This window comes from Crocodylus siamensis, chromosome 8 (assembly GCF_052110815.1).
Source record: "Crocodylus siamensis isolate JL-2025a chromosome 8, ASM5211081v1, whole genome shotgun sequence".
Lineage (NCBI taxonomy): Eukaryota > Metazoa > Chordata > Crocodylia > Crocodylidae > Crocodylus > Crocodylus siamensis.
Genome location: NC_143402.1, coordinates 54,020,353 through 54,035,285, shown reverse-complemented (window position 1 = coordinate 54,035,285; position 14,933 = coordinate 54,020,353). Strand labels below are relative to the sequence as shown.

At 58.3% G+C, this 14,933-nt stretch overlaps 1 protein-coding gene across 3 annotated transcripts; it reads right to left on the bottom strand.

Moving 5' to 3' along the window:
• Positions 1 to 914: 914 nt before the first annotated feature.
• LOC149858595 (ras-related protein Rab-35-like) lies at positions 915 to 5,136 on the bottom strand. Of its 3 annotated transcripts, none has more exons than XM_090061138.1 (6): positions 4,831 to 5,136; positions 3,890 to 3,940; positions 3,489 to 3,612; positions 3,236 to 3,353; positions 3,000 to 3,124; positions 915 to 2,801 (listed from the first exon to the last, which is right to left on the bottom strand). In XM_090061138.1, the coding sequence occupies exons 1-6, from the start codon at positions 4,883 to 4,885 to the stop codon at positions 2,771 to 2,773; spliced, it is 504 nt and encodes a 167-aa protein (XP_089917264.1). In that variant the 5' UTR covers positions 4,886 to 5,136; the 3' UTR covers positions 915 to 2,770. The 3 variants fall into 3 exon arrangements, with proteins under 3 accessions (XP_089917264.1, XP_089917263.1, XP_089917262.1); XM_090061137.1 differs by having other exon boundaries at positions 3,229 to 3,287; XM_090061136.1 differs by having other exon boundaries at positions 3,229 to 3,353; positions 4,831 to 5,133.
• Between the last annotated feature and the right edge of the window lie 9,797 nt (positions 5,137 to 14,933).

Sequence of the window (14,933 nt, the reverse complement as noted above, 5' to 3'; positions counted from 1 at the left end):
CACAAACCTACATAGTTATTTTACTTTTTAAATGCCCAACTGCAAAGATAATTAATCACAACCTTTAGAAAGATCAAAATACTAGAATTCAGGCTTCATGTCTAATAACATCTCTTTTTTTTTTTTTTATTTGTTAGCTTTATTTGCCACCCTTCCCAAGGGTAGTTCAGGATGACTGACAGAATAGAGCCAAATAAGTACATGTGAACAAACCAGAACCAGAACATATCAAATAACTTATGAAAGCTAATACAGCATTAAAATGAAAGATATAGCAAACCCCTCTGAACTGTCTCTCAGCCTGGCCTGGCTTGCTAAGCACCTGCTCAAGTTCAAAGGACTTTTGGTGCTGGGGCTCTGGTGGTCTGATGGGAAAGGGAGTTCCAGAGGTGAGGGGCGACAGCTGAGCACAACCCACACATCCTCGCCAAGCAGGCTTGATGCACTGAGGGTACGTACCCATAGGAGGTTATTCCCAGCTGACCTCAGGAGTCACGATGGTGTGTGAAGGTAAAAGGGTCCCTTAGTGTCTTAGAATGACTGGGTTCAGAAGATTCCCCGCACTTGAACAAAGGACGTACTCACGGTTGTTTTCACCCTTGCAAAGCTTTATTTAAGGATACTTGCAGAGGCAGGCGATAGAACAGAGCAGAGAGGACTCACATTGGCCTTACACGGCAGCTGCCACCCCGCACGGTTCCCGTGGCCCCGGAGTGTCCCGATCCTGGGAACGCGATAGCCTGCGCCGGGGCTCTGCAAGCCGGAACTCCTGCCAGAGCTGAGGAGCCCCAGGATCGGGACACTCGGGGGCCACGGGAACCGTGCGGGGTGGCAGCTGCCGCGTAAGGCCGATGGGAGGTGACCGTCCTCTCTGCTCTGTTCTATCGCCTGCCTCTGCAAGTATCCTTAAATAAAGCTTTGCAAGGGTGAAAACAACCGTGAGTATGTCCTTTGTTCAAGCGCGGGGAATCTTCTGAACCCAGTAGTTCATTCCAAAACACTTAGCCACATGAGGCTTCGAACTATACCTGAAAAGCCCCTGGGAGCCAGTGCAAACCTTGGAGCACTGGAGTGATGTGCTCCTGGCACCCTGCCCATCAGAAAGCAGGCTGGCACGCTCTGCACCAGCTGCAGCCTGCCAATGATCTTCAATGGTAGCCCCATGCACAGTACACTGCATGAGTCCACCCCAAGGTCATGGGGCTGCAGATGATGGAGGCCAGATCCGAATCTAAGACAAAGGGGCACAGTCTCCTCTCCAGACAGAGCTGGTGAAAGGCACTCCTAGGGGCAGCAGAGGGCCCAGGAGCATCCCTGGGCTGCTAACCTGAGGGACCTGGGGAAGCTGAACCTCATGGAAGGCAGATGTCCCAATGCCCCAGGTCACATGACCTGCCCACCCCCATCACCTCTGCCTTATTTGGATTCTGTTTCACCTGGGTAATGGATCTACTGACACCCACTAATCCATCCATTACCCAGCTGCTATGCTTTACTCCTCACAGCTACATTTCAGAATGTCTTTCTCCCAGGGATGAAATGAAAGGGGGGCAGGGATGAGTAGTAGCTGCTGCACTCTAGCCCAGACTCAGCCACATCCCTCCCCTCCCCAGGCTGGGGGAGAAGGATAAGAAAAAGAAAGCAGGAAGCTTTATACTCGACCACCACATTATACCCCAGACTCAGTCGTATCACTCTTGCCTATGGATGGGGCAGAGAGATCCCAGTGGACAAGGACAGGGAGGAGGTAGTACTGGGTTGGGATGTCCCCATCCTGGACCATCCTGGCTGATGGCCCCACCCTCATGCTATTGCCTGCCCTGAAGTGTACTCTTAGCACCTGCCTAGACCCCCACCTGCCTGAGTAGCGCCTGCCCCTGCAAGTACTACCTCAGCTGCAGGCAGCACAGGCTTAAATGCCTCTATTTTGGATTTACCTCCCTCTTCTCAGGACCCTGCTCTAAGCTGCTGCTCAGCAGCCCCTCAGGAATAAGGCATCCCGCTCTAATCATGTCCAGATGGAAGAAAGGGTCCTCCTGGCCCTTGTGGAGTTGTGAGCTTCCCTGCAGCTGTGCTGCCAGAGCAGAGGTTAGAGGAAGAGAGCTGCTCAGCACAGCAGCAAGTGGAAAAAATGCAGCTGGATTTTCACATGGATTGTTTTGCTCCCAACTGGGCATTGGGTGTTTAAGCTGAATGACACATTTCTATCAGTAATAGCTTAGGGGAGCAGATCTCAGACAATCAGAGATCTCAGCGGGCAGAAGGGTGTAAGCAGTGGCCCCAGGCTGTAGCAGAAGAAAGCCCAGGGCCAAACAGGCACTAACCCAAAACAGAGGTCATTGGGCTTAACTGGTGGGAGAGGAGACTGCTTTGCTTCATGGAGAGAAACAGGGTGGGGGAAAATTAAGCAGGAAGTGTTTGCAAGGAAGAAGACCCAGGCATCTGGGCTCCCAGCCACAGCCTGCTCTAACCCACCATCCCTGCCAGAGAACGCAGGTGTCTGGGCACCCCACAGACCTTTTCCACACCAAAATCATCTTTATTACTCCGAGAACAAATGTCTCAGGGGGTCCCTGCAGATGGGAAAGCTGAGGCAGGGAGAGGAGAAAGGCACCCAGATTCCTGCTCTCACCCCCCAGAGAACCCAGGCACTTGGGGCCTCCATCTCAGCAGCACTTCCTGGGGGGTCCCAGCTTCTTCTTGGAGGCCCCAACAGAGACAACCCCAGGGCCCCGGCCCTCCCGAATGGCCTGGGCAGCCATCTTGGCCTTCAGCACTTGCCCAGCCACTGCTGCAAACATCTAGGAAGGAAGGGGAGAAAGGGTAGTAGCTTCCCCCCAGCAGTGCCTAGAACAGGATGCCCCCACATCCCACACTGACCTGCAAGCTTCCCCTCAGCAGCGCCCCAAGGTGGGGACTTCCTAGGCATTGCTGCGAAGACCCCACCAGGCAGCACCCCCGACCCCAGTGCCACACTCCCCCCCTGCGATGCCCCATACCTCCTCCACGTTGATGTTGTCCTTGGCGCTGGTTTCGAAGTGCCGCAGCCCGAGCTGGGCACTGAAGCGTCGGGCATCGGCCGCAGGCACCTGGCGGCGTGAGGGGTCCTCAACCTTGTTACCCACTGGGTGGAGGGGGAGGAGCAAGGGGGAGAGCGTGAGCCAGGGCAATGAGGGCTGGTACCCCAGGGGTTAAGCCCAGAGGGCCCCACCAGGGTCAGGGACTCACCCAGCACCTTGCAGACGCTGTCGCAGTTCTCTGCAATCTCGTGCATCCAGCGCTTGACGCTGACGAAGGAGTCGGGGTTGGTCACGTCGTAGACCACGATCACCCCGTGCGCGTTGCGGTAGTACCTGCGGGGAGGGGGTGGCACCCAGGTGTCCAGGCTCCTCACCCCCCCGCCTTTCCCCCAGCCCCAGCCCACCTGCTGTAACCCTCCAGACCCCAGCCGCCCCACGCAGACCCAGGCGTCCGGCCCGCGCGCTCACGTGGAGGTGATGGTGCGGAACCGCTCCTGCCCCGCCGTGTCCCAGACCTGGAGCCGCAGCCGCAGCCCCCCAAGCACCACGGTCCGGACACGGAAATCCACCCCGATGGTGGTCACAAAGCTGCCTGGGGACGGGGAAAGGCTCATGAAGCCAACCTGAGACCCCCATTCACAACCCCCCTCCCCCACCCACAATGATCTACGCCACCCCCGGCCCACAGGCTCCACCCCCACAATCCTAGTGGCCCTTCCCACTGCCCTAGCGCTACCCAGCATCCCACTTCTCCCAGACCCTGCCCCTTGGCCCCACCCATTGCCCTCAGCTCCATCCACAAGCCCCCCGAGTCCCCACCCATGGCCCCCAGATCTGCCCCCTGGAAGGAAGGGGCCAGGGCCACTCACTGGAGAAGGTGTTGTCGGCGAAGCGGAGAAGGAGGCTGCTCTTGCCCACACCTGGGGGCAAAAGGGGGTGGCAGGGGATGGTGAGCAGAACCGGGGAGACAACCCAGCATCCCAGCTCCACCCTCAGACCCCTCCACACCAAGAGACCCCAGGCGTCCAGGGCAGGGACAGGGCTGGGTTCAAGGGCAGGAAGGACAGAGGGAACAAAATGGGGGGAGGCAGCATGGAGGAGAACAGAAGGGGGGGAACAAAGGAGAGGAGGGAAGGAAACAGGCAGCAAAGGTGGAGAGAGGGAAGGAGACAGAGAGCCAAGGGATGAGGGGGAGCATGGAAATGAGGTGGTGGGGGAAGCAGGAAAAGGAAGAAAGGGGGGAAATGGGCAGCAAGGATGAATGCAGGGAACAAAGGAAGAGAGAAGGGGGAAAGGAGAGGGACGAGCATAAAGAACAAGGGAACAAAACGGGGACAGGGATGGACAAAGGGAACAAGAGGCTGGGACGGAGGAGCGCAGGGAATAAGGGAATGACGCGGGGGCTGAAGGGAGAAGTGGGAGGGAAGGCCGAGGGAACGAGGAACAGGGGAGACGGAAGAGCAGGGGAATGAAACAAGGGAGAAAGGAGAGAGGAAATAGAGAAGTGTGGGAAGGGAGAAAGAGGGAAGACGGGAACGAAGCGGGGGAGAAGGGACGAGGGGCAGGGGAGATCGAGGGGTGCCGGGAGCAAAACAGGTGCGAGGGAAGGACACGGCCGGGACAGATGGAGGGACGGGGCAGAGACAGGAGCCAGGAGCAGAAGGGAAGGGGGTGCTTGAGGGCGACACAACGGGAAGGAGCAAGGCAAGGGAAGAGGCAGAGAAGGACGGAAGGAAGCAGGGGAGGAAGGGGCTGGAGGGACGGCCCGAGGGAGCAGGAGGAAGGGACGGGGCGGGCGGGCGGCCCGTACCCGAGTCCCCGATGAGCAGCAGCTTGAAGAGGTGGTCGTACCCCCGCCCCGCCATGCCCGGACGCCCGGGCCCGCCGGGCTGGGGGGCGGGACTCGGACACCTGGGTGCCCCTGCGATTGGGCGGGGCGGGGCGGGGCAGGGATGCGGGAGGGCGGGCTCGGGCGCCTGGTCCCGTAGGGGCTCCCGGCAGCCAGGAGGCGGCCCCGCGCTCAGGGTGCGGGCCCGATCCGGGGCGGGGTGGCCGGGGTCCCACAGCCGAACCGCGATCAGCTGACCCGGCCCTTCCCGCGGGGCCAGCTGGGCAGGGGGCGGGGCCTCGCCGATAGGCCCCGCCCCGCGCGGCCCCACGGCCCCGCCCCCGGCCAGGCTCGACCCAGGGGCGGGGCTGTTCCCGTGACGCAACAAAGGTTCCATCCCCAAAGCGAATCCCAGGTGATGCCGAAGGGGAAGCCCCGCCCACTCCTTCCCCGGGCCGGGGCGGGGCCTGCGCCGGGGGCGGGGCACGCCCGGAGTCAGCCCCGCCCCGGGGGACGCAGGTGTGCGGCGCTTTCTCAGCTCGCGGGGAGCGCGCGTGTCCCGTCGTCCCCGCAGCTGCTACCGGCGCTGGCGCGGGAAGGCTCCCGGGCGCCTGCGTCCTCGGGGTCGTAGTGGAGGGGACTGGAAGGCCGGACACCGGGGCCCTTCCTCCGGGCGCGAGGCGGTGCCTGCAGGTGCCACCCGCGTGCCTGTGCGTGGGGGAGTTTCGTGCCCTGCACACTCCCGCTTGGGACCCCGCGACCCTGCGGGTCCTGACAGGCCCGGCTGGTCTTTCCTGGTGTCGCCTGGCCAGCACCTGGCCCGCCGTGGCTGCGAGTGCTGGCTGGCACTGCCCGTCCCCGCTGCCCCCGCCTCGGCCCGCAGTCTCTGGCTCAGATGTCTCCCTCCCCCAGTCACCCTCCGGGGCCAGAGCACCCTGGTGCCCCACCCCTGCCGGGCCACGGGCAGTCCCGGGGAGCCCAGTGTCGGGGAAGGGGCGGCGCTCACGTGCCTGGCCTCAGGCTGCTGCACGCAGGCACTGCAGCTCCCTGTCAGAGAGCAGAGCCGGGGACTAGGGCACCCTCGTCTTCGCCCCTGCTTCAACGAAGAGCCTAATGACATGTGCCTCGTTCCCAGACCCACATGAGCTGGTTCATGTTTGTGTGGAGCTCTGGAAGTCAGCACGTTATCTGTAATCTCTGCTGATTCATTTTAGGCTTGTGTAACCCAGCGGTACTCCAAGAGGTACCCCCTCTCCAAATCGAAGGGATCAGAGCAGGCGCACAAGCACTGTGGGAGGCGTAGGGACTCTCCTCCCCCTATAGAGCAGAGCCAGACCACCAATGGGGACATAACCATATACCTTTTAATACTGGGAACATAACAGGCATACATCAGAGGGTATAGTGGACACTACAATGCCCCAAGGGGGCAGGATTCAACAAAGGTTAGACACTTACAATCATTGACAAAAGACAGGGTTAACAAAATATAAAACACAAATAGCAGAGCAAACAATACAGGTCGGTGAAATATAAAAAAGGCACAAAATGCAAAATGTCAAATAACAAGGATAGATAGGGCCTTTGTACCTGGAGGGCAAACACAATGGCCCCTTTCCACTGCAAGAAGATTTGCTTCTTATCTCACTCACCCCAGCTGGGACTTGAACCCAGATCTCCCCTGGGTAGGCAAGACTGCTGCTACACAGCCACCACTGGGGGTGCTGCTACAATCTGCGGGGTCTTGACCTTCCCGGTTCCGGCCTCACATCAAGCTGCCTGGCCTCTGGTTGGAGGAGCTGGAAGCAGGGCTGGGAACCTCTCAGGTCGCTGCTCAGACCCTGGCTTGAGCGGGGGACCCTCTCCTGCTGGCTGCAGCCTCTCGTAGGGGATCCTCACCCACTGGCCACAGGCCACGCTGCTGAGGGTCCCACTGCTGCCTGCAGGTCCAGCTCTTTCAGGCTCTTCTGGGCACTACCCCTGCCCCCCTGGGTCAGCTCTTACTACATCTGTGACTGTCCTTCCTTGCTGTCCCTCGCTGGTCTCTCCTCTGAGTCAGCCCACTGCCCCTTTTATTTCCCTCCAGGTGGCCCAAGGGGCCAATTGGGACATGGGGGAATGAGTCTCTGGGGCCTGATTGGTGCAGAAAGGGAATCCCAAGTCCTCCAATCATCTTTTACCTTTTCAAAACCCCTGGGCTAGGTCACTGCCAGCTGGCAGTCACACTTGCAAAATGGATACTTGGAGCAAACTGCAAGCTCATGAGACCAGACTGAGCTCAGAAAGGAATTAAAAACATGGAGGATCTTGGGGTTGGGGAATAGAAGAGAAATTAAAGGCGGTGGAGAGAGATGCACAGAGGTGCAAAGTGCCAGGTCCCTTGAACGGTATGAGGGAAGGGTGCAGGGGAAGCCGCAGAGCACACACTGCAGCCCCGAAGGCTTGCTCAGCCCCAGAGGGGGTGCAGGAGAAACCTGGGGGCTCCCAGAGGGGCACCTACTGGACATTGATCCCAAAGGCACAGGATGTGGCTGTGAAGTGTTCAAGAAGAGTCTGGACAGCCACTGGTCAGGGATGGTCCAGCCGGTGTTCTGCTATGGGGATTTCCCAGGCTTCTGGGCATGGCTGGTTGCCTCCGCCTCACCTTTCTGCTACACGTATCAGAGGGGTTTTAAGCCTTCCTCAGAGGCATTGGGCATTAGCTACAGCTGTGCCATGCTCCTGCTGGAACCCAAACCAGAGGCTTCTGGCTAGAGGTTTTGCCTTTCTGCTCAGTCAGACCAATCACCATTTTTGGGGTCAGGAAGGAATTTTTGACCCCATGATCAGACTAGTATGGACTGGGGAGGGGGGTGTTATTTTCTTCTGTAGCAGGGGCATGGCTCTCTCCCTGGGATCTCTTGAGCATATATTGACATTTCATAGAAGCAGGACATTGGCTGTCATGGTTCCTCTGCTTTACCTGTGGCAGGTTAGGGTGTTAGGTCTGTGTTGTGTCAGAGTTGATGGTAGTCTTATGAAGGTTTTACATCACAGTGGGCAAAATATGGCCTGCGGATCTGATTCGGCCTGCCAGTTGATTTTATCCAGCCTGTGGCTGAGTAGCATGAGTGGCAGCACTTTGCGGCAGGACCCCCAAACATTGCTGGTGGGTGTTCAGGGTGGCAGCCACACCTTGTAAAGTTTCCAGCACACAGGCAGGTGCCCAGGACAGCCCCTGGTTCCTGCAGAGCCTGGGGCAGTGAACAGAGTTGTGGCCTTCCTCACAAGAGTATCCTTGGCTAGGCAGCAAGTATGAGGGGGCTCCCTGCAAGGGGGGGCAGCAAATGGGGGGGGGCCTGAGCCCCCTGAGCAGTTCCTGCTGCTGCTCACAGGGAGCACCTTCCCCCCTTGCCTCTGTACAAGGGGCAGAGCTCCCCACCAGCCTAACTTCCAAAGGAGGATTGCAGGAGCACAGATCCCCTTGCATTTTGGCAGCAAGGGTGACAGGGCTGCCTGTAACCTGGGGATGTAGGAAGCTGCTGGTGTAGTCCATTACAGCACCAGGGGAGCTTTCTTTTCTTTTCCAATTGTCTGGGACCTCTCCCGATCACCACAAGGTTTCAAACATAATGGCCAATGACTCTGTAATCATGTTGGCCAACTCCCTCAGCACACTTGGATGCATCCCATCTGGTCCCATTTCGCCTTGAGTTTCATTTCCAGAACTGTTCCATTAAGCCTTGAGCTTCGAGATTTCAACAGAACAGCATTTCGTATCGAATTTCATTTTGATTCGAAATAGCTGTTCCGTTTTGCTTCATGGAAACAGTGAGCCTGTTTTGACTCTGTTTCGACATTTTGCTAGATTGGGTGGGGGCAGGGAGTCAGCACTGGATTGGGTGGGGGGCGGGGAGTTAGCCCAGCTGGGTTGGACTCCCCATCCCTGGCGCTGAATCAGGCAGGGGGCGGGAAGTCAGTGCAGCTGAGCTGACTACTCATCCCTGGCACTAGATCGGGCAGAGGCCAGGGAGTCAGCCCAGCTGGCCTGACTTCCATCCCCAGCGCTATGGTTGAAACGTTTTGACTTTCAAAACATTTTGACTAGCCTCGTTTTGTTCCAAGGCTCTTTCAAAGCCCTTTGTTTCATTTCAATTTTGCTGTTTTGACCTCAAAAGGAGTCAAAATAGTGTTGAAACAAAACTGCCAGCAAAATTTCGCACAGCCCTACTGTCCAGGCTCTGCAACGGGCAACAGCAGCAGCAGGCAGGTTCCCCCAACTTTTCCTCTCCCATGGGACCTCCCTGCTAACTTGGGAACAAGTGCTGCCACAGCCCTTGGCAGGGGTAACACATAGGGGGTGCATGCAGGTGCATGTGCAGCCCCTGAGTGTGGCAGTGCACACCCTGCAAAAAGATGCTGCCAACACTGTCAGCTGCATCTCCAGGTGGTCGCTGCTCGCCACCCCACCGCCAGCACTTGTGGTGGCATCTGCAGGCAGTCCATGATCGCTGTTGGCCACTGCCAACACTGGTGGCAGCACCAGCGGATGGTCACTGACCCCTGGTCAGTGCTCGCCACCACGATCAGTGCCAACGGCATCTGCGGGAGCTGCGCGCTTACCACTGCCAGGCTCCCCCTGCTGCCGGTGCAGCCATGCCCCCCCAGCCACTGGGGGCACATACTGTTCATGGCCCCTGGTGTCCCCTGCAGATCTCAGCTGGAGACGCCCTGGAGCCCCTCCCCGTGACATGAACAGAGAGGGTTGCAGGGGAGGGGTTGCAACACCTGCTCCCTGCCTGACAGGGAACACCTGAGGGGAAAAGGGTATCTGTGGGAGACCCAGCTGCTGTCCCCTGCAGAGCCCAGCTGAAGTAGGACAGGAGCATCTCTGAGCTCCCCCTTCAGTTCCCTGATCAACCAGGGGAAAGGGTGATGGAAGGGAAGGGGACTTGATTCTGCAGATGGAGGGGAAGGGAGGGGGTGCTGAGAGCCATAGACAAGATGGGAGAGGATTGTTATCAGGTTTGAGGAATTAAAAAAAAAAAAAGATCCTACTGCTGCTCTATGGTGCATTCTGCTTTCAAGAGGGTGGCCTGGGGCAGCTGGAAGTTAGGGTACAGTCACCTCTGCAGTGCCAGTCTGCTTCTACACCCCCTTCACAAAGTCCTGGATCCTCACATGCCTGGTCCCAGTAGAGGAGGGGTGTGCGTGCATGTCTGCACACACGTCTGTCGAGGGTGCAGTCAGATCCTAGTAGGGTAGGGGTTGGTGTGTTGGGGACGTACCTCAGGTCCTAATGCTGGGGGTCAAGTTAAAGCAGGAACTAGATCCCCCCCTTTTCAGGCCCAGAAAGGGGTGGACAAAAGGCAAAGGCTAAGGTAAGTCAACCAGCAGTGCTAGTTAAGATGCCCAACTTGGTTTTCCTGGTGCATTAAGTAATATAATCATCAGAGATCCTGGTTTTCCCTGATAAAAAATTGCAAATTCTCTCATAAAAAATGTCAAATTCTCTGATTAAAACTGTGATTAAAATGAAAGCCCCCCCACCCACCCCCAGCCCTGCTGGTGCACCTCACCCACAGCCCCTACCCCCCCAGCCGTGCCAGAGGGGCCCCCAGCTGCCAGGGCTATGGGGCCAGGGACCTGGGTCCACCCCCTGCAGGATACAGATCTGCCCCCGAGCAGGAAGCAGCTGCTGCTACAGCGGAGAGGAGCCAAGCATCCTTCCTACTCCCCCCAGCCACTGCCTGCTTGCTGTGGGCTCCGGTGGGGGAGGGCTGGTTCTCCGCTGCTGGACACACTCTGGGGGGGAGGTAGGGGGGGCACATGCCCCCCAGACATAGGCAATGGAGAGGGGACAATGGGGCTTAGTCCCCCCCAAAACGTGGGGCAGCGGTAGGGCTGCAGGCTTCCGGCAGCTGCACCAGGGCAGGGAGGGGCATGCACGCAGTGCTGAGGGAGGGAGTGGGGCTGTGGCTGGGGGACAGGCAGGCACTGCACAGCTGGGGTGGAATGCAGGACTGAGCCACAAGTGACTCCAGGGGGCACAGCTTCTGCTGCTACATGCACTACAGGAGGCATGGGGCGTGTACCCCCAGATCCGGGCAGGGCAGGCTGCCACTGCAGGCTGAGGCTGGGGCTGCGCTGGGGTGGGTTGCTGGGTCGGGCTGCACTTGGGGCAGGCGGCAGCAGCACTGGAAGGGGAGCTACGGGGGGGCTGCAGGCACCGCAAAATTTGCTGTAGTCCTCCCCCCCGCCGTGTTCCCAGCGCCACTGCTGCCCATCCCAAGTGCAGCACAGCTCAACCCTTGTCCCCATCCAGGAAGAGCCTGGTGCAGCCCACGCCCCAGCCTGCAGTGGCAGCCCGCCCTGCCCTGCAGAGATCTGGCAGCACATGTCCCCCATGCCCTCACAGGGCATGTACAGTGGCAGGAGCCACCACCTTCTCCCTGCACCCCCTGGATAAGCTGCTCATGCCTCGGTCCTGTGCCCCACCCCAGCTGTGCAACGCCTGCCCCCCTCCCAGCCTGTGCCACTCACGCCTTGGGGCTGGGAACAGAAGGCAAAGTGATTGGCTGTCGGGGGTCATGTGGGCCCTGGCAAGCTGCTCCCAGGGGTGTGGGTGTGTGTGTGTAGGCAAGCTGCTGGGGGGGGGAGGGGGGGTGCGTGTGCATGTGTGATAAGGCAGCAACTCTGGGTCTGTCCCAGTGGTAATGGTGGGCCAGGACCTTGTCTGTGGGTCACAACGTAAGGACTGTGTGAACATGTCTTAGTGGGGGGATGCCCTCATCAGCCCCTGCTCCTGCTTGCAGGAAGCTCCCTTACACTTGCCTCTATGCAAGTAGTGATGGTAGGGATGGGCAGGGGCACTGACCCCCTTTAGCCTCTGGCTCTGCCCTCCTGCCCCCCCCCCAGGGGGGGACTCACAGGAGGCCTGTCCCCCCCTCCCTCAAACCGGTTTGGCTCTTGGGCTGCCTGGGAGCTGGGCTCACAGGCCTGTCATGGCTGTTGGCTCACTGACAGGCTCCCCAGGAGTTGTGCAGCAACCTGCTATGGCCCCGGCTGAAGAGCGCCTATACTGTGTGGCAGCCTGGGGTTCTGGGCATGTGGCTGCCCAGTGCTGTGTTACCTGAAGTGCTGCAAACTTGTAGCATGACAATAATGTCTGAAGCAGCCTGGGACACATGGGAGGAGCTGGAGCCCCTCTTCAAGCAGTTTCATAGATTTCATAGACATTAGGGCTGGAAGGGACCTCGGGAGATCATCGAGTCCAGCCCCCTGCCCAAAGGGCAGGAAGTCAGCTGGGGTCATAGGATCCCAGCAAGATAAGCATCCAATTTAGTCTTGAAGGTGTTCAATGTAGGTGCTTGAACCACCTCCGCTGGCAGACTGTTCCAGACCTTGGGGGCTCGGACAGCAAAGAAATTCTTCCTTATGTCCAGCCTGAAACGGTCTTGCAGGAGTTTGTGACCGTTCGACCTCGTCATCCCTTGGGGCACTCTGGTGAACAAACGTTCCCCCAGATCCTGGTGGTCAGCCCTGATAAACTTATAGGTGGCCATCAGATCACCCCTGAGCCTGCGCTTTTCCAGGCTAAAGAGTCCCGTGGCTCCCAGCCTGTCATCGTAAGATCTGTTTTCCTGACCTCTGATCATGCGCGTGGCTCTCCTCTGGACTCCCTCAAGCTTCTCCACATCCTTTTTGAATTGTGGAGCCCAGAACTGGACACAGTACTCCAGCTGCGGCCTCATCAAGGCCGAGTACAAGGGGAGAATGACGTCCCGGGATTTGCTCGAGAAGCATCTATGGATGCACGCCAGCATTTTGGTCGCTTTACTAGCTGCAGCATCGCATTGCAGGCTCATGTTCATCTTGTGGTCAATGATGACCCCCAAGTCTCTTTCTTCTGTAGTGCTAACCAACGTAGCACTGCCGAGCCTATAAGGGTGCTGCAGGTTTTTCCTCCCAAGGTGGAGAACCTTGCATTTTTCGGTGTTAAACACCATGAGGTTCTCGTCTGCTCATTTGCTGAGCTTGTCCAGGTCAGCCTGGATCACCCGCCTATCTTCTGGCGTGGATGTTTTGCCCCAAAGTTTGGTGTCATCGGCGAACTTGGCCAGTCCACTCCTGACTCCAATGTCCACATCGTTAATGAAGATGTTGAACAGTATGGGTCCCAGGACAGAGCCTTGAGGGACCCCACTGGTCACAGGGCACCACGATGAGTGACTGCCATCAATCACAACCCTCTGGGTCCAACCACAAAGCTAGCGGATCGTGGTGGAGCCAAGGCCACAAGTGGGCAGTTTGGCCAAGAGGTGATCATGGGATACCAGATCAAAAGCTTTTTTGAAGTCAAGATATATGACATCAATCTCTTCTCCCTTGTCCAGGTGATAGGTCACCTGGTCATAGAAGGAAATGAGATTGGTCAAACAAGACCTACCCGCAACAAACCCGTGCTGGCTATCCCTTAGGATGTTAGCCTGGGCCAGTCCATCAAGGATGGCCTCCTTAATAAACTTTTCTAAGATCTTCCCCAGGATAGAAGTCAGGCTAATGGGCCTGTAGTTAGCCAGATCCACTCTCCTCCCTTTCTTGAAGATCGGCACCACATTGGCCTTCTTCCAGTCTTCGGGCACTACACCAGAGCGCCAGGAGTTTTCAAAGATCTGTGCCAGGGGCTGGGCTATGACGCTCGCCAGTTCCCATCTCACTTCAGGACCCCAAGGGGGAAATACCCAGCCATGGAGCAACTGTTGGTGAAATGTGGGCACAAATGGTGACCCTCTTCCCCATGCAGTGTGGGGGCACACCTCCCCACAACCCCAACACGTGCTTAGCACGGCTGTACTCACGCAGGGGCATGGCTTGGCCTGTGTGGCCATGGGCAAGGGTAAGTCGTGAGGATGTTGCCAGCCAATACCAAGCAACAGCAGGGTCTGCCCTGCTTCAGCCCAGGAGCCTCCTACTTTTGGCACTCCCTGGGGAAGCAGGAGGCCCAGGGTCCAAGCTCCACTCAGTCAGAAGAAGAGTTTCTTCCAGTGCAGTGCTCTAAGTAGCAAGTCCCAGGCCAGGCATCATCCCAGCCTTGTCCAGTTGCCTGATGAAGCTGGTCTGAGCAGGCCAGAGCCCTGCCTGCCCAGCCAGAGCACAGGTGCCTGAACGTACTCAGTGCTATGGGGATGCTCTGGGGTGCTGGTTGCAAGGCAGTACGGGCACTCACTGGTCGTCAGGGCAAACACAGCAGTGACACAGCTGGGTTGGTTTCATTTGGGCCTGTGAAGTCTCATCACACTCTGCACTGGGTCCGAAGTCAGTGCCAAACCATCCCCCTGCCTCCACCCACAAGGGCTGTGTCCCCTCACACGTACCACAGGAGAATATGCATGTGGCCATTCACTCCACCATGTCCTCACTAGTCAGGGACACCGGCTCCCAGTTGCTCCTCTCTGGCCGCTGCTCTACTCCCTGCTGGGCCATGCCCTACGGCAAGTTGGTCTCCTTGTCTCTCCAGCAAAACCAGACAATGTCCACGTGCACGTTGTCCAGGTCCGTGGGGGTGTGCCAAGATAGAGAGGAGCAGGGAGGGGCAGTGCCAGGATACAGATCCTTGGTGTCTGATCCCTGAGGTCTCTCTCAGACTCTAGATGGGGGCAGGAATTAAACCTGCTCTGGATGGACTGGCAGCCCCACAGGAGAGGCAGCTATGGGCAGTGGGGGAGGAGTCGTCCATGGGGATGGGCTCAGAGTGATGTCTCATAGCAGAATTGAGGCCTGGGTGGTCAGGGCAGGACCAGTGGGTTTGTTCCCTGAAGAAGGCCAGGCCATGGGAAGGTCCACCCTGCCTCTTGCTGCCCCAGTCTCAGCCTAATAAAACAGATGCTTCCTCCCTCTTTCTGTCCTCACCCAGCCCTGCTCCTGGGGCTGTCACCTGTCCTCTTGCTGCCAGAAGCAGAAAGTTTGGGCTCACCATAGGGAGCTCTAGCAACGACCACTGTCCATGTCCCTGGAGATCCTTCTGAGCTCCACAGCCAGTGGCAGCTGCGGTGGGAGCCAACTGGGGCCCAGCTGCCATGCAGCTGGGGGCATTGGTCTCCCTG